Raw genomic sequence first — 26,519 nt, 5'->3', positions numbered from 1 at the left:
AGGTGCAGAGATGTTGAAATAATCCTCACAGCGCGACATGAGCTTGGCTTTCTCTCACAAAGACATGCTGTCCTGCACTGTCACTTGCATCTGCCCGAGTCTCTGCCTGAAGTAAAGAAGCCGCAGGCATTCAGAAAAAACATAACAAATTATCGGCAAAAATATCAGCGGAAATTCCATTATCGGCACGATAATAATATTTTTATTTTCTCGGTTATCAGCAAATAATATATTGTCCACCGATATATTGTGCATCCCTACTTCTGTGTGTGATATTTGGTGACCATCCTCCCACCTGTCATCAGTAACAGATGGGCGGGGAAGAACAATATTGTGTCGCTGTAATTCTGTTTTCATTTGTTCCGAAGTTTCTGTAATTTTTAAAGCTGCATTAGTACTTAACAGAACTATTGTTTACAATTAACTGAAAGTTCTGCCCACATTGCTGGCAAGGCTTCCTGGGACTTAGGAATATTTTGGATATAGGCTACTATACATATAAAAAGTCTATGCATTACAGGGTTAGTTCAGCCAAAAATGAAAATTCTGTCATCATTTACTATTGATTTTCTTCCATGGAACAAAAGAGGAAAATTTTTGAAGAATGTTGACACTGCTCTTTTTTTTCCATACAATGAAAGTGAAGGGGAACTAAGGCTAACATTTTGCCTAACGTCTGCTTTTGTTTGGAGCAACATGAGGGTGAGTAAATGATGACAGAATTTTAATTGTTGGAACTATGAAATCAATTCAGCCTAAACCATAAGCATTTCATGCACAGTGCTGTTCAGCAGTTTTGCTTTAGTGAGAATTAATAATCCATATACCCAAAGTATATGGGCTTTTAAACTGGCATGTCATTCCCACAAACTGGGCAGACATTTTGAGACATGTTTATTGATAATTGTTACGCCTGACTGACGGTTGTCAGGGTAACAGGAACAGCACTTACAAAGGCTGCTATTTCTAGACATTAATGATCCTTGTTCGAAAATGGGAAATTATGTTGAATCATTGTAAATACAGGACCAAGAAATTGCTGCTGACCCCTGTTTTGGGACAGACATCTACATACAGTACAAGAACTGGCATCTGGCATGAAATGATAACAAGAATAAATGTTTCCAAGTTGTTTTAGAGAATGCTTAAGAGATGTTTGGAGAAGTGTGTGTGTGTGTGTGTGTGTGTGTGTGTGTGTGTGTGTGCAATGCATTATTCTATGCAAAAATGATCTTCTCATGGGGAAACACATTACTGAAAAATATATACATTAAGAGCTGTGTATATTTAGAAAGCATGGGAAATTACAAGAAAACTTACCTGCCCTCTGAATTGTAGCTGTTCATGCTGCCGTTGTTGGATTCTCGGCTGGGTTGACGGCTCATATTCCTCTGCAATTCCACAGCCATTCCTGTCTCTTGACTACGCTGGATCGTCCCTTGGCTACCCTTCGACTTCTTATTGGTCGCCTCTGATGAAAGACAGATTCCACAAACAATCAGGTCATCTACTTGTAAGAGTATAGGAATAGTAAAATCAGAATGGCTGATTTTAACAAAACAAGTTTTCAGCTAATGAACCTGCATCAGTGTGGAGAGACCTAAAAGACTTTATTAACTTCAAGACACCATCCCCCAACACTGTAGCGAACCAACAACTGGCTGACGACTTGAATATGCTTTACTGTAGATTTGAAAGGCCCAGTCTCACACCCCACACCCACTCTGACTTTCACTTCACACAAACATTAACACCTCCTGCAATCCCCCTCCTCTCCCCTCCTGCTACTCAACCTGCACTTAAGATCTGTGAAGAGGAGGTGTGCTGTGTCTTCTGGAAACAAATGACAAGGAAAGCACAAGGCCCAGACGGTGTTTCACCCACTTGTCTAAATCCTGTGCTGAAGAGCTGGCCCCCATCTTCACAAAGATCTTCAATAGATCACTGGAGCAGTGTGAAGTTCTTTGCTTCTTCAAATGCTCCACCATCATTCCTGACCCAAATAAACCCAAAATCACAGGACTTAATGACTACAGACCCGTCGCTCTGACGTCTGTGGTCATGAAGTCATTTGAGAGACTGGTGTTGGTCCACCAGAAGGACATCACTGGACCCTTTCTAGATCCTCTTCAATTTGCTTATAGAGTAAACAGGTCTGTTGATGATGCAGTCAACATGGGATTGCATCATATCAACATCTGGACAGACCAGGGACATATGCAAGGATCCTTTTTGTGGACTTCAGTTCGACTAAATTACACCAACTCTCTGTTCCCACATCTATCTGTCAGTGGATCACTATCTGACAGACAGGCAGCAGTTAGTGAGACAGGGGAAATTCACTTCCAGCACATGTACAATCAGCACTGGTGCTCCCCAAGGATGTGTGCTCTCCCCACTACTCTTCTCCCTGTATACCAATGACTGTACCGTCAAGAACCCCTCTGTCAAGCTCCTGAAGTTTGCTGATGACACAACTGTCATCGGCCTCATCCAAGATGAAGATGAGTCTGTATACAGAAGGGAGGTTGAACGGCTGGCTCATTGGTGCAGTCAAAACAACCTGGAACTGATCACACTCAAAACAGTGGAGAAGATAGTGGACTTTAGGAGGAACAACCCAACATTGACATGCTCACCATTCTAAACAGCACTGTGGCAGCAGTGGAGTCATTCAGGTTTCTGGGCACTACCATCTCACAGGACCTGAAGTGGGAGACCCACATTGACTCTGACATTGTGAAAAAGGCCCAGCAGAGGTTGTACTTGAGGAAGTTCAATCAGCCACAGGCGCTGCTGATACAGTTCTACTCAGCAATCACTGAGTCTGTCCTCTGCATTTCAATAACTGTCTGGTTTGGTTCAGCTACATAATCGGACATCAGAAAACTTCAAAGGACAGTTTGGACTGCTGAGAGGTTTATTGGTTTTCCCCTGCCTTCCGTTCAAGAACAGTACACTTCCAGAGTGAGGAAAAGGGCTGGAAAAATCACTCTGGACCCCACTCACCCTGCCCACTACCTTTTTGAACAGTTGCCTTCTGGATGGTGCTATAGAGCACTGAGCACCAGAACCGTCAGGCACTAGAACAGTTTTTTTCCCTCAGGCTATCCATCTCATGAACAGTTAATATTGCCCCATTGAGCAATAATTATGTGCAATACACAGCTTAGTCTGTTTATATTTATCCAACATACTCTACCTCTACTGGCATACATTCCCTTGCATCTGTATATAACAGATTTGTATTTGTACATACGTATACACTGGTGGCCAAAAGTTTGGAATAATGTACAGATTTTGGTCTTATGGAAAGAAATTGGTACTTTTATTCACCAAAGTGGCATTCAACTGATCACAATGTATAGTCAGGACATTGATAACATGAAAAATTACTATTACAATTTGACAAATTTTTTCAGAACTTCTTAAACTATTTCAAAGAGTTCTCATCAAAAAATCCTCCACATGCAGCAAGACAGCTTTGCAGATCCTTGGCATTCTAGCTATCAGTTTGTCCAGATACTCAGGTGACATTTCACCCCACGCTTCCTGTAGCACTTGCCATAGATGTGGCTGTCTTGTCAGGCACTTCTCATGCACCTTACAGTCTAGCTGATCCCACAAATGCTCAATGGGGTTAAGATCCATAACACTCTTTTCCAATTATCTGTTGTCCAATGTCTGTGTTTCTTTGCCTGCTCTAAACTTTTCTTTTTGTTTTTAATGTTTCAAAAGTGGCCTTTTCTTTGCAATTCTTCCCATAAGGCCTGCACCCCTGAGTCTTCTCTTTACTGTTGAATATGAAACTGGTGTTGAGCAGGTAGAGTTCAATGAAGCTGTCAGCTGAGGACATGTGAGGGGTCTATTTCTCAAACTAGAGACTCTGATGTACTTATCCTCTTGTTTAGTTGTACATTTGGCCTTCCACATCTCTTTCTGTCATTGTTAGAGCCAGTTGTCCTTTGTCTTTGAAGACTGTAGTGTACACCTTTGTATGTGTACAACAAAGGTTTTTTTTTTTTTTGCAATTTCATGCATTGTATAGCCTTCATTCCTCAAAAACAAACACAAAGACAATGTTAAGCTTCAATTAATGACCCAAATAGCTTTCAGCCATGTTTGATATAATGGCAAGTGATTTCCTAGTACCAAATTAGCAATTTAGCAGGTGTTGGAGTGATGGCTGCTGGAAATGGGGCCTATCTAGATTTGATCAAACATGACTTTTTTCAAATAGTGATGGTGCTGTTTTTTACATCAGTAATGTCCTGACTATACTTTGTGATCAGTTGAATGCCACTTTGGTGAATTAAAGTACCAATTTCCTTCCGAAACAGAAAATCTGTACATTATTCCAAACTTTTGGCTGCCAGTATATATATATACGGTATATATATATACTGGACCATGGCATTATCCGCCCATGTCTGTCTATGTGTGAGCGTGCGGTCTCTGTTTTTTCCCTGCTGTGCACTCTTCTGTCTGTTGTGTTTCATGTCTGGAGTATGGTGTCTGGGTCCTGACTTCCTGTCTAGTTCGGGTACGGTCTGTGTCGGGACCTGGACATTCATATTCCTTGTCTGTCTGTTATTGACGTGGGTTCATCTTGGCTTGTGTCATCTTGGCTGCATGCACTGATGTCAATAATCTATGTCAGTCTTTGTGTCTGTCTCTCACGTCTGCGGACGCGCGTTGCACTCACTTTATGCTGAGGTTCGGTCACTTCGGTAAGGTGTCGTGTGTGTGTGTGGCTGAACTCTCACACAAGTGCCTTCTCTCGTCTTGTTTGTCAATTGGCATGAATGTATATCACCTCACTATCTTGGCGATGTGCGCTCATGCCAATTGGATGTTTTGCCTTCTTGTGAGAACACGCGGCTTTGTTACTGTTTCTGTATCACCGCGTGCTTCTCTGTCTTACGTCACACCCCGCCTCCTTGTTTGCTTATTATTGTTTCATTAGTAACACCTGCCCTTTATTAACCCGCTTGATTTCTCTCCCTATTTTAGTCTCATGTGTGCTGCCCAGTGTCGTCTTGTTCTCCAGTCAATCCTGTATGTTTTTCCTAGTGCTCCTGTCGTTCCTGATCCCTGTTCCTGGTCTCGGTCCGGTCAGTCCTGATTCCTTGTTCCCTTCTGCCCCAGCCTGAATTACCCTTTTGTCCCCCTCGTGGGAGTTTATTTTATTAATAAAGTATTTTTGGTTTTGAACTCTGCGCTTGGGTCCTCATCTCTGCAACAAATGTGACACAATCTGCACAATCTCTTTTCCATGCTACATTCTTTCTGATGCTGAAAGCAGACAAAGCAGTGAAATAATCTGACAGTTCTTGTAGCCCCCTTCTTCTCTCTGAAAAACAAGGGCATTTCTCCTCATCCTGAATCTCTTTGTGTCTGCTTACATAAAACAGAGAGAACAGAACAGAGTTCCCCTCCAGCTCTTAGACTCCTCTAATGTGCTTTTAAGACTTTTTCAAAAGGGAACAAGCTCTGTGGCAGTGACACATGAGATTATTATGAGTTGCCCTTTAGAAAGTCTTATTATACTAAACAATGCAAAGTCAATCCTGACATCAGAAAGCACTAAAAGGGCCACAGGTGCCTATTTGGAAAGAAGCTTTTTAGGTTTGATGAGGACAAACCATAGCTAAAGTATATACTTGAACTCATAGAAGAATACTAATCAAGACCAAGTGAAATGGGAAATGTTGGCTGATTGTTTATGGCAGTCTGTAGTCTGATGGATGACTTTTATTCTGCCTTTGAGATTTTTGAAGATTCAAAGTTCTAGCCACCATTCACTTGTATTGTGAGGACCTACAGTGCTAAGATATTCTTCTAAAAATCTTTGTTTGTGTTCTGCAGAAGAAAGAAAGTCATACACGTCTGGGAGGGCATAAGGGTGAGTTAATGATGAGATAATTTTAATTTTTGGGTGAACTATCCCTTTAAGACACATACACATGAAAACGAGAAGAACAAATTTCAGAGTAAATCGTACATTAAACCATTTCCATGTAAACTGTCACAAGCAATTCAATGGTGCCATTTGCACAAAAATAGATTTAAATGTAATTTTTAAATTTACACAATATTTAAAAGGGGAACAACAGCACTTTAAAGATTTACAACACTTTAAAGAAAACATTAAATGGCATTCGCAATACATTTAACGTCCGTAAAGTAACATTTAATTGGATTTTGAAATGAGGGGTACGATATTACTGGTTAAAGAAATAGTTTATCCAAAAATTTAAATTATATTATTCAGGACTCACCCTAATATCACTCCAAACCCGTATTAATTTCTTTATTCCGTGCAACACAAAAGGTGATACCATGTTGCACATTAGGTCACAAGATGCGATGAGAACCAATGAGATTTGATGCACTTCCTTCAGCTGCCATATTTGATTTATCAATTATTTGTTTTCAGAGTGAATACTGATTTAAGCTTAGTTCTGTACATCACACAAAGTTAGGGCCAGATTAAGACACCTTAGTGCCCCTGGGCCTTGAACATATTTAGTGCCCCCTTTAAGACACACACACAACACAAATAATACTCTACAACTCCAGACCTGACATGAACACATGGAGTAATGCAGGGTGTACACAAGACCACAAAATATCAAGTAATTTTATAAACAATTTTCAGAAGAACACACTTATAGTGTAGCTCTAAAAACTTACTGTAGTTACTAGTAGAGTACTAATATACCGTAACAGTATACAATAACCATCTTTTTCAGGGTGAGATACAAATAAAGTACACAATAATATATGAACAGGGATTGCTCACCAAAAATTCTGAAATAATTTATTCACCTTCAAACCAAACTCCAAATGACTCATGCAATACAGTATATTCTGTATTTTCTAAATTCATGCGATAGTTTTCTGTGAGGAGCAGAATGAAATTGCAAATGTTGTCAGCCACTGACTGTGTCCTATGAGACACAATTTTTTCTTCCTGCAGAGGGCAACTGACAGCTCAGAAAACCAAACCCTCCATTCATCTGCATATACATTTTAGAATGTTTCAGATCTCATTGGAGACATTTTTATACTGGATATTAATTTTTTGATAAAAACTGATAATTCCAAGGATTCACACCTGTAAATGTAAATCTGCCTCAGCAGTATCAATAAAAGCCTTTTTTAAAATCCTTGTCCAGTAATAAAAAACAACTGTAACTGGCACCACGTAACAGTGCCGTCTACCCTCTGTTTTGTTAGCAGTCCGGACCTCTGGACAGTAATTAACAACTAATTAATGATCCTTAAAAACTGCCATTGCGTGGTGCCCCCCTGGACGTGGTGCCCCTGGGAACGTGCCCAATTGCCCAAATGGTTCATCCAGCACTGCACAAAGTGATCCAATCTCTTCGGAAGACTTGGTATATGGTGTATAAGTCGTACCAATTACTTTTACCATGGTTGTATGGTGTTTTTCCATCCTTTTTTGATCTTGACAGACAAGAGTCACTGTCATTATAGCAAATAAACCCTGTGAAGACTTTTTACAATTCACCTTTTAAATGAATGCTGCTGTTTCACAATCATTTGTCTTCAAATATCAGTGAGTTCCCTGTAACTGTGAAATGTAAAGACTGCTGTTAAAGTTGCAGATACTAACCTGTCTGACTGATTTGTGAGGTGCTTCGGCTGCGACGGTTTCCCACGATAGCCACGAAACGTGCATTGAGACTGGAGCGCCGCTTTTTTGCTCCGGTTCCTACTGTTCCAAGGGCAGTGTCAGACTGGCTGCCATCTGTTCGCTCTGCTGTGTTTATGTCACCACTAACGCTTGTGCTCTTTAGCATACTCCGACCAGATGAGGCTCTGACTTGACGACTGTGAGCAAGAGAAAGAAGAGTGAAAAGAGAGAGTTGAGACAAAATGGCTGATGTACAGGGGTACTTGAGAGAAAAATACACAGAAACTAAAGAAAAGTTGACTGTGGGAAAGCATTCACATAATCTTAATACTTTATTCTTTGTCTGTGTGTTTACAACAACATTAAAATGGTAACATTTTACAATAAGATTCCGTTTGTTAATTATGTTAACCATTTGTCCACATAGTAAATGAGTGCCCAATAAGATGCTTTATTAGTGGTCTTCGGGCGCTACATGAAGCAACTCCTGAGGCGGTGCAATATCTAACTGACTTGGACTTTAACTTATGACAGCTTATATGTAATGCGGGCTGTTTTTTTTTACAATTGTTAAATGTCATACGAATAAAAAAAAATAATAATAATTTGTTAGCATAAGTTAGCTACATTAGTTAACATGAACTAACAGAGAACAATACTTTAACATAATTTATTAACCTTGGTTAATGTTAATTCACCATATACTAATTCATTTCTTAAATCAAAAGTTGTATATGTTAACGTTAGTTAATGCACTATGAACTAACATGAACAATTAGTAATAGTTAGTTTACAAAAATAAAATTGTTCATTGTTAGTCCATGTTAGTTCATAGTGCACTAACTAACATTAACATATACAACTTTGATTTTAAATATAAATTCGTATATATTGAAATTAACATTAACAAAAATTTATAAACGCTGTAAACAATATTCAGTAATGTTCATTGTTAGTTCATGACACCTAATGCGTTAACTACTATTAACGAATGGAACCTTATTGTAAAGTGTTACTATTAAAACAATCTACTGCTCTGACTTTAACCTTAGATCTTCAATCTAGTCACATTATACTTGCTATGCACAAATCAGTATGAGGAAAAAAATATGCAATCTATTGTTGGGCAGCAGCCTTTGCGTCTCTAAATGAATGATTATGATCACAATCACAATGATTATGCTGCTGTATTAATTCACTGGCCCATTATAACAACACTTAGCCCATTTGATCTAATCGTAGTTGTGTTTACATGGTGGGGGACTTCTGACTTTTTAATAGCTCTTGGGCTAAAAAAAGTTTTTTTTTTTGTATTTTTATTTTTTTTACAAGAAATGATAGAGGAGACCTGACTTAACACACAAGTAGCAGTCTGGAAAATGTGCACAGCCATAGACATTTTAATTCTACTCTAGATGATTTTCTAAAAAAGTGGCCCAATTTACATTAGATCAGGGGCGGACTGGGATCCGGTGGGCCGGCTGCGAAACGGGGCCGAATGGGCTGCAATAAGCTTAAATGGGCTGCCGCGTTATGCAGAACAGGCCGCGATAAGCTTAAATGGGCTGCCGCGTTATGCAGAACGGGCCACAAAACAGCGCCGCTATATGCCGAAGGGGGCAGCCATATGCAGAAAAGGACAGTGACAAACCCCCCCCCCCCCCCCACCACCACCACCAAGGGGCCAATTTTGATGCAAAATCCCGGCGGATTTCTCTTCCCAGTCCCCCCCTGCCTTACATCACTCTAGTACATTAGATTAAGGCTAGATTTATCTGTGATAAATGGTGTTCAAAATCCAAGAGCAATATGCTCAATTTAGTTGTGGAAACTGTCTGTGTTATGACACAGCAGAACACTTTGACAGTGCAGCCATGTCCTCTGCTGCCCCCTGGGGGTTCGGAGGAGCTGCTGTGTGTCTGTGCCTTCTGACGGAGTCAAAGTACTGAAGGACTGTCCAGTTGCATTCTCCCCATCACCTCCAGACCCTAACTCCAATGTTGTTAGCCGTGAGGTGGGGATAGGAAGGGAGGAGAAGGGTCTCTCCTCCACAGGCTGGAGGGCAGTGACAGAGGGGGGAGCAGACAGGGTTCTGGGTTTAGGAGGATCCGGTTCTGGCTCAGTACTCAAGCATGGGAGGTATGGGGTCAGGCATGCAAGGAGGGCTCTAATACACACAACACAATACACATAGGACACACACAAATAGGCAAGTGAATGAAGTAGAATAGAAATGAATGAAATCAAACACATTGCACATTGAATCTAGTCTCAAACTACAAGTAGGGCACAGAGAAGAATATTCTAATACTATATGGATCATTTAAAGGCTCTGATATACTTCATATGAAATTGAAGAATGAACTGGTGCGACGTCATTTAGAACAAAATCTGGCCATAAAATAAGTTTTTTTTAGATTGTTTCAGTGGTTTGTATTAGCTCGTCTGGGCAAACAATTAGGAAAACATGTTACCGGCTGCTAAACACCTTCTTACTGCCACTGGTCCACATCATCTATAGGTTTGACCTGGACCTTGAGGCCGGCAGCTAATTCCTGTTCACGGCATTCAGTCAGTTAAGATCAGTCAACATGAACACACCGGCATGCAGTTATTAGTGAACTGGTGCAAATTTACCTACATCTATACTAACCTTCATGTAGAGACATTTTCCAAGAACATGTCATGCATTTTTTTTTTAAATTTTTTTTAATTAGGTCCATATTATGGCCACGCATAGAGTGTTAGCGCATTAGCGTCATGAATTCAGAATGAAAACAAGACAAATTGCGCATTTTATACTGCATATTTATTACTTTAAATCATCATTGAGTGGTTAAAAAGCATCTTTTACTCAATTCTATTCATATAATTGATAACACATTTTAATGTCACATTAGTTAAGGTTTTACTGAGCAGCCTCATATTGAAATGCAGTAAGACTGGTGTGCATTGGTTCAAACCAAGCAGATTGTATCCACAGTGAAAGCTAGTCAGTGGCTTTAAAGTGATCATAAAGATAGCATTATAAGTGGTTAGTGAAAGTCAGAAAAGTGAAAAGAATAGTAAAGGAAGAACTTTTTATATACTGTAGAATGTTTATGATTACCAAAACGATGTCAGCTTAAAGGAGCTGTAAGTTATTTATATGGAGTAGCATGAAGAAAATGTTCTGTAAACCACAAAAAGAGGATCCAGTAGAATTTTAGGTGCTCTCTGCCTGTCAGTCATTTTCAGTGTTCGGGTTTACTGACATCAGGTTTTCTGACATGTCTTGGGAGGGTGGAAATTTGGGGAAAAGGGCTGTCTTGGGCAAGGAAGCTGGTCTATGTTACCTCACATCTCCAGCCACCGTATGACGCCTGCGTTTAAGCTCCTCAGAGAAGCGCCTCTTTCCCAGACTCCTCCTGTTATCTGTTCCATTCACCCCCCATGAAATCCTTCTCTCCTTCTTCTCTTCACATTTACAACTCTCCAACGACTTTGACCTTTGACCCCCAATACAACATGCATGCATGCAACAGAGCACAAATGATTGCAAGAAAAGTTAAATCATGCAGAAAATTAAAATGTTTAAACAGTAAACAAGCCATGCATGAGACCAAGAGCATGCACATGTCTGACACATAAAACTAGAACAACAAAGAATGATACTCAGAGAGATTATGTAAGCAAGAGAAAGTGAAGATGAATATAATTCTGAGGTGACAGAACAGAATATGAGACTATGGAAAACCTGTAAGCAGAGAGCTATAATGTGAGAGAACGAACAATGGAACTATTTTTCAGAGCATAAAATGAAACAGGAGACCAAAAATCCTCTCCTGTATTATCTGATGTGTATATCCTGAACTAAGGCCCGAAGTCTTGGAAACAAGGTCCATATTATGGCCGTGCATAGAGTGTTAGCGCATTAGCGTCATGAATTCAGAATATAAACAAGACAACATACTCTACACAAGTACATGAATGCAGACACTTCTATCTATGGTATATAAGCTGATTTCATGCGTTGTTACATTCCAAAATGTGTCAGACAGCAAATCAGAACTTAAAGCAAATGCACATTGCATTTTCGGTGTTTCCGCAAGTGGCATTATCATAAACTTTCTTCATTTACGGTCATTTTTCTCTTTCAGATCAACTACGTTCATGGCAGAGGAAGAGAATTTTGCTGAACAAGTTAGTTAAAGTCCAAATATTTATTGCTAGCTTTTTAAATGATAACTAGTGCTGTCAGTCGATTACATTTTAATCACGATTAATCACACAATTTTTCGTAGTTAATCGTGATTAATCATAGATTTTGAAATTTTGATTTTAATGTTTGAAATATAGTTCTTAAATTTGACTTTAAATATAATTATCTTTTTGTCAAAATCCATTTATTTCCTTGTTAGGAAAGAAAACAAAACAATATTTAACAAAATAATGCTTTATTAACATTTTCCAAACAAAGTCTTCCACAGTATAAAGATAGAAAATCACTAAAATAGCACCAATTCAAGTAAAATTTAATGTTTTGCAAAGTCTAAGTGGGAGCTTGACTAACTGAAAGAACCAATCCCCACATAGGTTACATATTCATTGCAATGGGCATTAAAACTCTTAAACTCTCATCTTCCACGATATTAATCAGCCGGCAGACTGTGGCTATCCACTTTGTTACAGCAATCGTGAGCAAAGCTTCCACCTTTGCAATGAGTGTTTTTGCTGTTTATGCTGTATTAATGGTAAATGCATTAATCGCTATTAATAAAAAATAACACGTTAAACTTTTTTAATTATTTGCATTCATTAACCTTTCTATTTAGAAAGCTCTCATGATAACACATCCGGTTTAATGGCACAGACATTTCATGGTAACTCTATCGCCCCCTTGAGTACTGAGGTTTTGTTAACGCCACAGGAATGAATAAAGTACTGTAGTTACAACCTGACCACACACTTGCAGCGCGTTGACCAAGCATTCACATCTACATTTGTGTACTTGCATAAAGTTTGTTTCTGGCTTTAGACTGAATAGACAGCTGGTAGGCAGCATCACCACATATGTGTGTGTGTGTGTGTGTGAGTGTGTGTGTCTGTGCATATGTACTGTCTAACCTGATTCTGCCGTGTGGTCTCTCAGATTGAATGGACAAGTAGCTGGTGGCGCTCAGCCGTGAGGCACTGCTGGCACGGGAAATGGCTGATGCATCGCTCATGTCGCTGTCTGATGACCTCGCAGACATGTTATCACAACTCCTCCTCTGGTCCTTATACATCTAAGCAATGAAAAACAAGATATGTTTAGATCTGTCCTAAAAAAAATGATTTCCAATAGAAGATGAACAATGGAATTTTGTACAGTATTAAACTTAAACTTAATGAGCATCTTAAAGACAGCATATTAAAATGAACTGCCTTGCACATATGAGTTGGACACTTGAGTGGCAGACTCACATCTCTCTTGTTCTTGAGGTCTGCCTCTGGGTCGTGACCAGAGCTGGCAGAAGACCGATAGTTCTGCACTCTCATCTGCAACTGACGAGCCCGCTCTTCCACTGCTAGTGCTACAAGCAGAGAGAGAAAAATAGAAAAACAGGGGACAGAGTGATGTCATCTGATTTGAGGTAGCACCGAAAAGATTAATTGATAATTGCATGTTAATTTAAAGGTGAAGTGGGTAATTTCTGTGGCAAATAATTTTTTAAGACTGTTTTCAAACAGGTTCCCTGAACACTCCTCCATCTTCTATTGGTAGTCCGAACGGAAAGCCCCGTCCCAAACTGATGCCATTGGTTGAGCTAACATTGCTATGCCGGGCAGGCCGAGATGCTCAAACAAAGATAGCAATGTTTTGATAGTGAAGCCTAAATGTGTACAGTTTGGGGGGAATCAACCTCCAAAGTATTTTAACACTGAAAAACTTACAACACACTTCAAGAAAAACAGTAGACATCTTTGTCTGTGGAGAAAATTTTTATTTTTTGTGAAAATGTTACTAATGGTGGAAATGAAAATTAAATGTCTTTGAACATGAAATATTTGTGTTCAGTACTTTTAAAGGGATGGTTCCCCCAAAAATTTAATATTCTCTCATCATTTACTCAAATTGTTTACTCCAGTAGTCTTCTAAAGTGATGCAATTGCTTTGGGTGAGAAACAGATCAATATTTAAATCCTTTTTTTTACTATAAATCTGGAGATTTATAGTAAAAAAAAAAGGACTTAAATAGTGCTGTCTGAAGTCATGGATTTAACCACTGGAGTCTTATGGATTACTTTCATTATGCCTTTATATGATTTTTGGAGCTTCAAAGTTCTGGCCACCATTCACATTCACAATGGACCAACAGAACTGACATATTCTTTTAAAAATATTTTTTTGTGTTCAGCAGAAGAAAGAATGTCATACACATCTGGGATGGCATTAGGGTGAGTAAATGATGAGAGAATTTTTATTTTTGGGTGAACTATCCCTTTAAACAAGCAAATGACCATTTTCAGGGAAAAAAGCAGAGAATGGAGAGAATGGGATACCTGAGTTAGGTTTCTCTTCAGGCTTACTGTTGACATGGTCTTCATGAGGATGGGGTTGAAGGAATGAGAAGTAGAGTGAAAAGAGACAGGAGTAAGGTGGAAAGATTAACAAGTGTGATCTAGCTGAGCAAATGAGAAAGGCTACAAATAAAGGAATCATTAGATTTCCTGGCATTAATAAAGGCAATTAGTACTGCGATAGTGTCATGGGTTTGGGATTTGATCTTGCATGGTTATAGCATTTCAGATAGATGATGTCTGATCTTGTGAGTTAAGAGAGGGAGAGGAAATTAATTTTCTACCTTGTTCTATACTGCTGCTCTTTGCAGGGAGTTGTGGCAGCTGTCTACCCCTTCGCCCTAATGACGTGGTCCCTGCCGAGGAATGATGTCCACCTTGTTGAAATTCTCTGGGAAGAGAGAGAAAAGATTTCGTGAAAAATACAGTAGCAGAAAAAGGATTGATGACAAATTTCGCTAAACAAATAAACAACAAACACAATGTTAAAAGATGTGTAAATTATTATATTTCATTGTACTGTACTCCACTACAGTGGCAAGAAAAAGTATGTGAACACTTTGAAATTAACTGGTTTTCTGCATTAATTGGTCATAAAATGTGATTTCATCTTCATCAAAGTCACATGTATAGACAAAACACAATGTGCTTAAGCTAAAAACACACAAACAGTTATAATCTTTCATGTCTTTACTGAACATTCACAGTGCTGTGGAAAAAGTAAGTAACCCCTTAGCTAATGACGTCAACAAAACCAAATTAGTGTCAGGAGTTGGCAAACCTGGCATCCAATTAATGAAACTAAATCGGAGGTTTGGGTTAGAGCTACTTTGACTTATAAAACACACTCAAACATTTTGAATTTGCTATTTAGAAGAAGCATCTGCTGATGTGGCCCATGCCTTGCAAAAAAAGAGATCACAGAAGACCTACAATCAAGAATTGTTGCTTTGCATAAAGCTGGAAAGGGTTGCAAAGTTGTCTCGAAGAGCATAGATATTCATCTGTCCACAGTTAGACAAACTGTCTGTGTTCTGTGGCTACTCTGTGGCTACTCTCCCTAGAAGTGGCCATCCAGACAAAATGACTCAAAGGGCACACCGCAGAATGCTCAGTGAGGTGAAAAAGAACCCTAGAGTGACAGCTAAAGACGTGAAGGAATCACTGGAAATGGTTAATTTCTCAGTTCATTTGTCTACTATATGGAAAACATTAAACAGGCATGGTGTCCATGGCAGGACAACACAAAGGAAGCCGTTGCTTTCCAATAAAAACATTGCTACGCGCCTGAAGTTAGCCAAAGACCACCTTGATACTCCACAATGCTACTGGGAAACTGTGCTTTTTGTGAACTGATAAAACTAAGGTTTAATTGTTTGCAAAGAACACACAGCACTATGTATGGCATAAAATGAACACCACATACCAACATGAACACATCATCCCAGCGGTGACAAGGACAATGGGCCTCATTCATGAAACACGAACAGAACGAATTTTCAAAACGTTAGTCGGTATGAACAAAATTTACACCTGCTCCCAACCATGTGTAAATCGTGCATAAGACATCCGAACGTGTGTTCTTTCAGACAAACTGTCATTTTGAGTAAGTAATGAAAAAATAAATAATTAAATGAGTGAAATTAACCATACTTTCTTTTTTTTTTTTTTTTTTGGAAAAGAAACAAAAAGCTTTTATTTAGAAATGTTTATTTGCTCCTTGCATTTTATTTTTTTCAAAGCATAGTTTTTCCCAAATCTTATTTCCAGCAGAAGCTCTTGACATGGGTTTGCATTTGATTTTCTCGAAAAAATAAAAGAAAATAACGTAAGTCCCTCCACTGTGACTGGCTGGACACTTTTTTAATTTGATATAAGCACTATTAGATTTCATAACATAGTATAAGCATCGGTAAATCGCATTCAGTTGACATATGGTCAGTGGTAAAACCATAAATTAACACATCGCGGGCAGGTGCATAAAGAATACAACAGGGAAAAAAGGAAAAAGCTCGCACACTGTCGTATAGTTTTTAAATCTGTTATATCTTACAGCATTTCAGTCAAAGACCTTCTTCAGGCATTCTAGCAATTTCTTTGAAGATTGAACCCATTACAAGGGAAGTATATCACTGTACAGTCTTGGATTTACTAGAGAAGTTTATCCAATGATGCTGGCGATGTGCTCAACTGAACCAGAGAAGGTGGTGGACATCCTCCTGTCGGCATGAACTGAACATTTTTTACACTAAAGCTTCATGTCAAACCATTTTTTTGACCTCTTGGACTAATTCACAAAGGACCCCCTGATGACACCAGGCATCCTAAGAATTTGGCTGAACTGAAGCAGTTCTGTAAGGAAGAATGGTCCAAAATTCCTCCTGAACATTGTGCAGATCTAATACGCAGCTACCTGAAATGCTTGGTTGAAGTTATTGCTGCCAAAGGATGACCGACCAGTTATTAAATCATTCCACATCACTGTAATAATGTGTTGGATAAAGACATGGAAGATTATACTTGTTTGTGTGTTGTTAGCTTAAGCACATTGTGGTTTGTGTATACTTGTGACTTTGATGAAGACAAGATCACATTTTATGACCAATTAATGCAGAAAACCAGATAATTCCAAAGGGTTCACATAATTTTTCTTGCCACTGTAAGTAATTATAGAGGCTCAAGAAAAAAAGAAAAAAAATTGTAAAAGAGCAATAAGAAATGTTTTCTATTTAAAAAGTTTTAAGTCCAAAGAACCTGATATGAACATTCTATTTTACTCGATTCTATTCTGTTCTGTCATGGGTAACAAATAAGCCAGCGACAAGGCTATTTCTACAATGACATCAGTAACCGGACAACATTTGCTTTGCTCATGTCATACTTCTGGGTGTCAGTATAACATCCATATAACATCATATCATCCTGCACAATAATAATAATAATAATAATAATAATAATAATAATAATAATAATAATAATAATAGAATCACTTAATGCAGACAGACATTAAGGACAGACAGTGTGATAGCATACAAGCACATTTTTGAGAAACTGATGAATCTTTCATTTCATATGGTAAAACACATTACAATAACCAGCAGTGCACAAACTAAAGCAGCTACAGGTTCAGTTCTGAGGGGCTCCCAGCATGCACCTGTCAGCTCGTGGGGAGTTAGGGCAGGAACCCCCCAATGTAGTCTGGCCAAAGGGCCTGAGGGGAGGCTCTCTCCTCCTGCTGCTGCCCCTCAGGATAGAAGTTGGCTGGAGTCTAAACACAACCACAGCAGAGCAGGCAAAGGGTAAAAATAAAAAATTAATTATGTAATGAAAATAATGAAATGAAGACACAAAAAATCAGACAAGGTAAAAAAAAATCAACACATTAGAAACAAAAATGAAACTAGTGAAAAACAGAAAAATATTCAGACTAAAATTTAGAGAAAGAAAAAAGAGGGCTAAATATAAAGGGTTAAATATAGTATAAAGATGAACAAGACCTGAAGAGATGGACCAAGATAGAGAGTGATAAAGAGATGCTTTGATGGTTTATTATGAGTCTCACCTGTCACAATCAATGGTTTTCATGTTAGCCTTCTGGCAGCTCGGCCTATCCAAACTGCCGGAATACCTGTTAGATGGAAGATGAGTGATCGAGAAAAGAAACAAACAAAAACGAGGAATGTAACAGCTAAATGGAAAGATATGGTGGAGTTCAAGACTGGATGATGCCTTTCTGACTTAAAGCTAAAAAAGGCTGAGTTTGAAGGAATTTTCTTTTTTAAATATAGAACATTTACATGCTAGATAAAATCAAACATTATACAGATACTGTCCTGGCACAGTTTGGCTGTGGAGTTTTCTCATTCTCATACCTTTCTCTATCGGGTGAGTGGAAATTGGTCTCTGGTCGCAAACAAGTCGTACTGGCACTTCTTAATCTGTCTAATGAAGGCTGAAGATCACTGCAGAAAGAGATAGACAAGAGAGAAAAAAGCAAGAAAAAAGCAAGAGAAAGAGAAATGGAGAGAAAAGAAAGAAAAAGAAAGAATGAGAAAAACAGACAAGAAACAGAAAAGAGAAAAGGAGAAAGGAAAGAGAAAAGAGGAAAAGATAGAGAAAGGGAAGAGAAAAAGAGAAAATATAGAAAGAAAGATAAAAGAGAAATGAAAGACAAAAAGGGTAAGAGATAAAGATAAAGAAAGAAAAAAATGAAAGAAAAGAAAGAAAAAAGAGAGAAAGAAAAAAGAAAGAGAAAGAAAGAAAGAAGGAGAAAAGAAAGAAAGAAAGAAGGAAAGAAAGAAAGGTCATATATTAAGCATAAACCATCCATTTCACAGTAGGGTAAGTGTGTCCTTTGGGAGTAAAAAAGACCAAATGTTGTGGGCTCTAGCCTTGCCAATGTATTCATAAAGTACAGTGTTTGGTAAACTTTGCATGAGAAGCAAATCTTACAGTATTTTTTCCTGTGTGCCAACCATACATTAAAGTGTGAAGGGTTTGTTGTTTAATAAAGAAAGACTATATGACAGATGGGACAGTGTGCAAATGTCCAGGATACTGAAGTATGCTTGGCATCATCTTGTCCTCTTTCTGTTTCCTGTCATTATTTGTTCCTTTACTTCTTTTTAGTAACTCACATAAATATCACTTGTCTATTTCCGATTCTCATGGACTTGATAATAACATAGGACTCCCTGTGAAAGATAGGCAGATAGCATTGAATCTGTAAACCAAAAGGGAGCTTGTTTTCAGAAAACAGAAATAAAGAAAAAAAAATTATATTTCCTCAGCTGAGCCCCAGCCCCTTACCTAACGCTGACCTCGTCTGTGAACCTGAGAACACGCTGTGGAATGGCACTAAGAGGGTTAACTCCATCCCTCTCTGTTCGCCATGGCGGTTTGTTCTTTAAGCGTGCAGGGAGGGTAGAGCTTAGCATGGGAAAAAACAAAGAAATAAACCAAAGCATGCATAACAGCCAGAAAAAGAAGCAAAAATCAACCACAAAGAGACCACTAAAAATGAAGCAAAATAAGAAATGATGGTATTTTGTCTGTGAACTTCACAAGGATGAGAAATGGCAGTGATTTTCAGATTAATGCATGATATAGAAGCTAAATGGATTTTTGTTTATCCATTAAAAAGAAACCAAGGTCTCTATGTAACAGGTCCTGCTCGACCCACTATGAGCGGGATTCGAACTGGAGTCTCTGGCATGGGAGGCGGGCGTGCTAACGAGGAGGCTAAAGGCTAAACAGCTACCTACCAGCTGGCTACTGTTACATCTACATGCCCACAGAGAAAAGCAAGCATGATATATGAAAAATGATGTCTTGAAATCTTCAAAACTGATGAGTTGACACAAGCATCATGAAACAGAGATACAACACAATGGCCGCAAGGGAGAGCAATTTTTGTTACAGTATAATAACTAAACAGAACCACAATACACAAATCGCACTAAGCAGAAGTGGAAGCAAAGAAACATTTTGCGATCCTGTCATTTTAAATGTGACATTTTGCAAGGGTTTGAATGTATCACTAATGTTATGGGAATATGCTCAAGTACAATAATGACAGTCAGTCAGATTTAAACAGCTTACCTGTAAATGTCTTTATGTATACCATTCACTAATAAGGGCATCTTTGGGGGAAGTGTGTTACACTGCCTAGCTAATTTCCTAATTATATTAGCACACAAAAAGCAAGCAAAGGGGTGGGGTGGGGTGGGGGGTGGGGGGGAGAAATAAATGATTACAAAGGCAAACACACAAGAAAGCATTTAAAATAATTTAGATAGCAGGAATAGAAAACTGAAGTTTTCTTTGAAAATATGAGGAAAAATGCACCATGAGGTAAATCCTAAAAGGTCCAAAGAGAACTCAAAGATGCCCAAACCTGGCACAGAATAAATAAGTTCATGCACCGAATTCTCATTTGGCTGAAATGTATACCTTCAATTATGTAATTTAAACTAAATATAATAAATACAGTACCTATAGAAAGTCATCATACCTTGTCAGAATTCTTATACTTTGTTGCATTACACCCTGGAAATTTAAGAAAATTCAATTGTACCTTTTCCAGCTGTATTTATACATTATAACTAAGGCTGTCTATTTGACGTGTTAATTCGGTGCGATTCATTATTCCAAAAATAACTCATTAAATAAATTAACACAAATAATCATGTCACCAGACCGTTATAAGGAATATTCCTTATATATGTGTTTTTCTACATTTCAAACTTAGTTTAACTTGACAAAGCGACCTAAAAAACGGTACGTTTATGACACGACACAACCTGACGCAGGTGTACATTGACACATCCTTAATCAAGCCCTTATAATAAATCTCGGACAGATTGACGAATTCAGTTGCAAAATGGATTGCTATGAACTGTAGGCCAATGATAGGCTTATGTTCAATAATATGGAAATAAACAATATATTGCATTCTAAAGCCACATTTTGTATTGTCTTTTTTATTGCGTTACTTGTGTGCCAAAATAAGGTAATGCATTTAAATTATCTGTATTCTTTTTTTAAAATATATATTTTATAAGTTAAATATAATGATTTATAATTATTGAATCATTATATATTGAATTATTGTTATTTGAGTGGCTTTCTCAGCAAATATTTACGTATGCGATTAATTGCGATTAATTAATCGGCATACCATGTAATTAATTCGATGAAAACATTTTATTAACCTTTAACATCAAAGTGAAAATAACATTAAAAAAAATATGAACAGTTATTAAAAATTAATTAGTAAAATACCTAGTTTGGATGAGCGATCAGCCCCCTAAGACGATTGTACGATTGCAAACTTGCTCAGGTGCAACCAGTCACCTTTCAGATCACATAACTGGCTAATTGACCCCCACCTGAAGTCAGTTGTAGTGGTTTTGATTACTTCAGAATAAAACTGACTGTTCCATGAGGATTCCATCACTAGTAGTTCATGGTAATGAATTCAAGAATTCACCATGGTTGGAAAGCTACTTTCAAAAGGGTTCCAGGATAAACACTGTGGAAAGGCACAGGTTAGGAGAAGGGTACAAAATGATTTCAAAGGCTTTAACTATCCCTCTGAGTACCATGCAGGGCATTGTCAAGAAGTGGAAAGCACATGGCACCACAAAACCTTGCCTAGATCGGGCCATCCCTGGATGACTGTACCAAGAGGATATTGATCAGGAAAGTTGTCAAGAGGCCAAAGGCAACTTTGAAGGATTTACAAGTGCTTATGGCTGAGATTGATCAGTCTGTGCATGTGACAACAATCTCCCAAGCTTTACACAAAGCTGGCCTGTATGGCAGGGTGGCAGAAAGAAGGCTCTTCTGAAAAAATGCCTCACTTGATTTCACTTTGCGAAATAATACCTGGAGGATTCTAATGTCACTGGCAAAAGGTTTAATGCTCACATGAGTCAAAAACTGTCATTCTTTTTGGACTGATTCCAAGCGCAATATTTGGAGAAAACCAAACAACACACCACCGGAACATACCATACCTACTGTGAAGCATGGTGGTGGCAACTTTATGTTGTGGGTGTGTTTCTCTTCAGCTGGGATTGGGCAATTGGTCAGGATTGAAGGGAAAATGAATGCTGCCATTTACACCCAAATTCTTGAGGAAAATTTATGGCCCTCTGCTTGACAACTGAAGATGGGCAGGTGCACCTTTTTGCATAATGACTCCAAACACACCGGCAAAAAAAACAAAAAAAAACATGCAGTTGCTTAAGGATAGGAAGGTCAAAGTCCTTGAGTGCCCAAGTAAGAGCCCTGACCTAAATACAATAGAAAACCTGTGGATGGACTTGAAGAGAGCAGTTCATCACTGCTCACCCTGCAATTTGACTGAACAATTCTGCAAGGAAGAATGTGCAAATGTTCCCTAATCTAGGTGCATGAAACTAGTAGAGACGCATCCAAACAGACTGATGGCTGTCATTAAAGCAAAAGGTAGCTCTACAAAGCATTAAATCCATGGGTATGATCACTTTTCAAACCTTGTTATACTAGTTTTTTTTGGAACTGTTGCCTTTTTCCCCCCATTACTTTAATGTTGTAAAGCAAAATTTGTAAGTAAAACTTGAAAAAAATAAGTTTTGATTTTAAGCTATAAGACTAAAAAAAAAAAAAAAAAAAAAAAAAAAGGGACTATTCCAAATGGGTATGATGATTTTCTATAGGCACTGTAATATATTTGCACCAAAGTATTTGCTTGCAACAAAGGTGTTAAGACACAAGTGTATCAAAAGAAACATAGAAATGTAAGGAATTCCGATTAAACCCTAAAGGTAACTGAGGGTAGTGGCTTAGAGTGAGGTGGTTCAATTAACAAATCCATGTTTTTACCTGTTTGTATGCAGGCACTCGGCACTCCCACCTCGGATTGATCTGTGCATCTCCAGGACCTCACTGAGGTTGCCATGGTGATAGTGACACATTGACAGTTTGACAACCAAACAAACATAAAAGAAAAGGATGGTGAGGAAAACGAAATAAATAAAAAGGAATATGTGTACAAAATGATAGATATGTGTTTAGCAAAATTTGTACTATTATTAATGGGAATGACTTAAAAACTATGACTGTTAGTCATATTAGTAGTATTAGTATTTAGTAAAGTAACAACATAAACCATTTTGTTGTCAAACTCTGTTTCTATAACATCAAATTTTCCTGATACTGTTAATATAGTAAAGAGAGTAAAACTATACAGTTCAATATGGATATAGCATACAATTAATTCAATACAGTGCTGCACTTATCAGCACAGACTGCTACATTGTTTTGAACACACAAATATATTTTAAATAAGTTTGAAGCACTGAAATAGGGATACCTGTCCTCTGAATATTCATAGTCAGAGTCTCCAGAACGATGTTCCTGGTGGGAGTCCCGGTAATGGGAGGGAGAGTAGGAATGATTGCGGTTTTTGTGGATCTCATCTAGACTTCTGATGAGAGAAGGAAGGGTGATGAGTTTTACAGCACACATAAATCACCCTCTAGAGGGCAAGACACTTCACACTGCTACTGTACTCACCTCATAACACAGAACACTTAGGAAAATTAGTGCATGAATGGGCTCCAAGCAGTGTTTGTATGAAAGAGATTTCATATGAATGTTTGTGCATTTACAATATGTGTTTGTCATGTTAATTTAGCTGATAAAAAAATATGGTGAAAATTAATAAAATTTTCCTGAGACAAAAATATATTATGAATAAATTTATAAAACTGACAAATTTAGCACAAAATACTGACCTTTCACCAAGCCCCGCTTTAAAAACGCAAGCTTTTGCTGTTTTCTATTAATTATTTTAATTTATTATAACTCCATGTAAGTTCTGTGTGATTAGATAGTTTTCATTGGACGTTTACAGAACTTTTCCAAAAGTACACTGTAAAAAAGCTACTATAAAAAAACTTTAATTGGTTAACGGGTAGTTATCTTAAAATATACAGTAAATATTTTAAAATATATTTAAAAAGACAATACATGTAGTTTTATGGTAAAATTTTGTAAAAAATATATATATTTTTAAATGTAAAAAGTATGATTTTCTGTATAATTAAGAGTAAAAATGTATATTATGTTTAACAAAAGAGTACATGTACTTTTTATGGTAAATTATTGTTCAAATTACAGTAAAAAACAATAATCGGGCATTCCCAGAATTCCCTGCGTGACTCAGTTCATTTCATTATATTTTATGGGAATAGTTATGTTTCTTCTTATTTTTAATATCATTTATATACATTGGGGTGTTCTGTGTTATATTTGATGTAGTTTAGTTAATGTTTATTACATTATTTTAATTTCACATGTGTTACCCTGATGGTGTTTAGTGTTTGTGTGAGTCACACTGAGCACTGTCTCTACATGTTTATTGGTCATTGCTCCTGGAAGGGCCACTATTGATGAACGCCATGTCATCATGTGTCATTTTGTAATTACAAAGGTGATTAACAATACATTATAAAGTGAAAAGCAGATTTTCCAATTGCCAATTTCACAACTTCATTGCCATGACGATGTAATGCTGTAAACCCTAAAACAGCGATTTAGACAACTTTAAAGCTCAAATAATGCACAAGTTTTAATGTAAAGTAAGTGTATTTATAAAATTATAAGCTTCACATTTCTGCCTTTAAACAATTGGCCCCATTTACTTCCACTGTAAGTGCCTCACTGTAAAATAAATTTTTGCTTTGTTTAAAGAAAAGGACGGACGAGTCGAAATTAATTTAGTGGTAATCAACATTATGCCATAAATACTGTCGATTGAGCTGAACTTGTATTAAACCCAGAATATTCCTTTATACTATAAGTCTTAATTCCCACATGAACATGTACAGGTGCATCTCAATAAATTAGAATGTCGTGGAAAAGTTCATTTATTTCAGTAATTCAACTCAAATTGTGAAACTCGTGTATTAAATAAATTCAATGCACACAGACTGAAGTAGTTTAAGTCTTTGGTTCTTTTAATTGTGATGATTTTGGCTCACATTTAACAAAAACCCACCAATTCACTATCTCAAAAAATTAGAATACATCATAAGACCAATAAAAAAAACATTTTTAGTGAATTGTTGGCCTTCTGGAAAGTATGTTCATTTACTGTATATGTACTCAATACTTGGTAGGGGCTCCTTTTTGCTTTAATTACTGCCTCAATTCGGCGTGGCATGGAGGTGATCAGTTTGTGGCACTGCTGAGGTGGTATGGAAGCCCAGGTTTCTTTGACAGTGGCCTTCAGCTCATCTGCATTTTTTGGTCTCTTGTTTCTCATTTTCCTCTTGACAATACCCCATAGATTCTCTATGGGGTTCAGGTCTGGTGAGTTTGTTGGCCAGTCAAGCACACCAACACCATGGTCATTTAACCAACGTTTGGTGCTTTTGGCAGTGTGGGCAGGTGCCAAATCCTGCTGGAAAATGAAATCAGCATCTTTCAAAAGCTGGTCAGCAGAAAGAAGCATGAAGTGCTCCAGAATTTCTTGGTAAACGGGTGCAGTGACTTTGGTTTTCAAAAAACACAATGGACCAACACCAGCAGATGACATTGCACCCCAAATCATCACAGACTGTGGAAACTTAACACTGGACTTCAAGCAACTTGGGCTATGAGCTTCTCCACCCTTCCTCCAGACTCTAGGACCTTGGTTTCCAAATGAAATACAAAACTTGCTCTCATCTGAAAAGAGGACTTTGGACCACTGTGCAACAGTCCAGTTCTTCTTCTCATTAGCCCAAGTAAGACGCCTCTGAGGTTGTCTGTGGTTCAGGAGTGGCTTAACAAGAGGAATACAACAACTGTAGCCAAATTCCTTGACACGTCTGTGTGTGGTGGCTCTTGATGCCTTGACCCCAGCCTCAGTCCATTCCTTGTGAAGTTCACCCAAATTCTTGAATCGATTTTGCTTGACAACCCTCATAAGGCTGCGGTTCTCTCGGTTGGTTGTGCATCTTTTTCTTCCACACTTTTTCCTTCCACTCAACTTTCTGTTAACATGCTTGGATATAGCACTCTGTGAACAGCCAGCTTCTTTGGCAATGAATGTTTGTGGCTTACCCTGCTTGTGAAGGGTGTCAATGATTGTCTTCTGGACAACTGTCAGATCAGCAGTCTTCCCCATGATTGTGTAGCCTAGTGAACCAAACTGACAGACCATTTTGAAGGCTCAGGAAACCTTTGCAGGTGTTTTGAGTTGATTAGCTGATTGGCATGTCACCATATTCTAATTTTTTGAAATAGTGAATTGGTGGGTTTTTGTTAAATGTGAGCCAAAATCATCACAATTAAAAGAACCAAAGACTTAAACTACTTCAGTCTGTGTGCATTGAATTTATTTAATACACGAGTTTCACAATTTGAGTTGAATTACTGAAATAAATGAACTTTTCCATGACATTCTAATTTATTGAGATGCACCTGTATAACATTAGTAAGGAAACTTACATTCGTTGAAAGGTAAATCAATGTTAATGTAATAACTTAACATTAATTCATTTGTGTATTGATTCAGGTCATAGTAGATGTGACACTAACAACACTAATATTATCAGTTATAATTGCTGACAAATGAGGTTCTTTATGTTTTGTTTTCAGTTGACAGTGATGAGACTTTGCCTCGATTCTGATTTGCGGTCTCTGCAGTTTTCAATCGTGTTACTGCATTTTAACTATTTCTTTAAAGAATAATGGTAGATAAAAATGCTTTGCAAAGTTACACTATAATATCCATTCAATTTTTACCACTTTATGAGCACATTTTACTAAAAATCTT

At 37.8% G+C, this 26,519-nt stretch overlaps 1 protein-coding gene across 19 annotated transcripts in view; it reads right to left on the bottom strand.

Moving 5' to 3' along the window:
* Positions 1–26,519, bottom strand: part of rims1b (regulating synaptic membrane exocytosis 1b) — a 118,366-nt gene that overhangs the window by 11,354 nt on the left and 80,493 nt on the right. For 7 of the 19 annotated variants that reach the window (XM_051703076.1, XM_051703080.1, XM_051703081.1 and 4 more), the window contains 12 exons: positions 23,067–23,180; positions 22,577–22,639; positions 19,016–19,135; positions 18,079–18,168; positions 17,769–17,834; positions 17,361–17,474; positions 14,491–14,597; positions 14,189–14,227; positions 13,109–13,218; positions 12,770–12,930; positions 7,643–7,860; positions 1,321–1,471 (listed from right to left, as the gene is read on the bottom strand). In XM_051703076.1, the coding sequence (XP_051559036.1) occupies positions 1,321–1,471; positions 7,643–7,860; positions 12,770–12,930; positions 13,109–13,218; positions 14,189–14,227; positions 14,491–14,597; positions 17,361–17,474; positions 17,769–17,834; positions 18,079–18,168; positions 19,016–19,135; positions 22,577–22,639; positions 23,067–23,180 (1,353 nt within the window). Of the gene's footprint in view, positions 1–1,320; positions 1,472–7,642; positions 7,861–12,769; positions 12,931–13,108; positions 13,219–14,188; positions 14,228–14,490; positions 14,598–17,360; positions 17,475–17,768; positions 17,835–18,078; positions 18,169–19,015; positions 19,136–19,807; positions 19,849–22,576; positions 22,802–23,066; positions 23,181–26,519 lie in introns of those variants that run through there. The other 12 variants (XM_051703079.1, XM_051703094.1, XM_051703082.1 and 9 more) reach the window with 11 other exon arrangements.

Source organism: Myxocyprinus asiaticus, chromosome 7 (assembly GCF_019703515.2).
Source record: "Myxocyprinus asiaticus isolate MX2 ecotype Aquarium Trade chromosome 7, UBuf_Myxa_2, whole genome shotgun sequence".
Classification (NCBI taxonomy): Eukaryota; Metazoa; Chordata; class Actinopteri; order Cypriniformes; family Catostomidae; genus Myxocyprinus; species Myxocyprinus asiaticus.
Note: the sequence above shows the minus strand (reverse complement) of the source record. Positions and strands in the feature narration are given on the sequence as shown.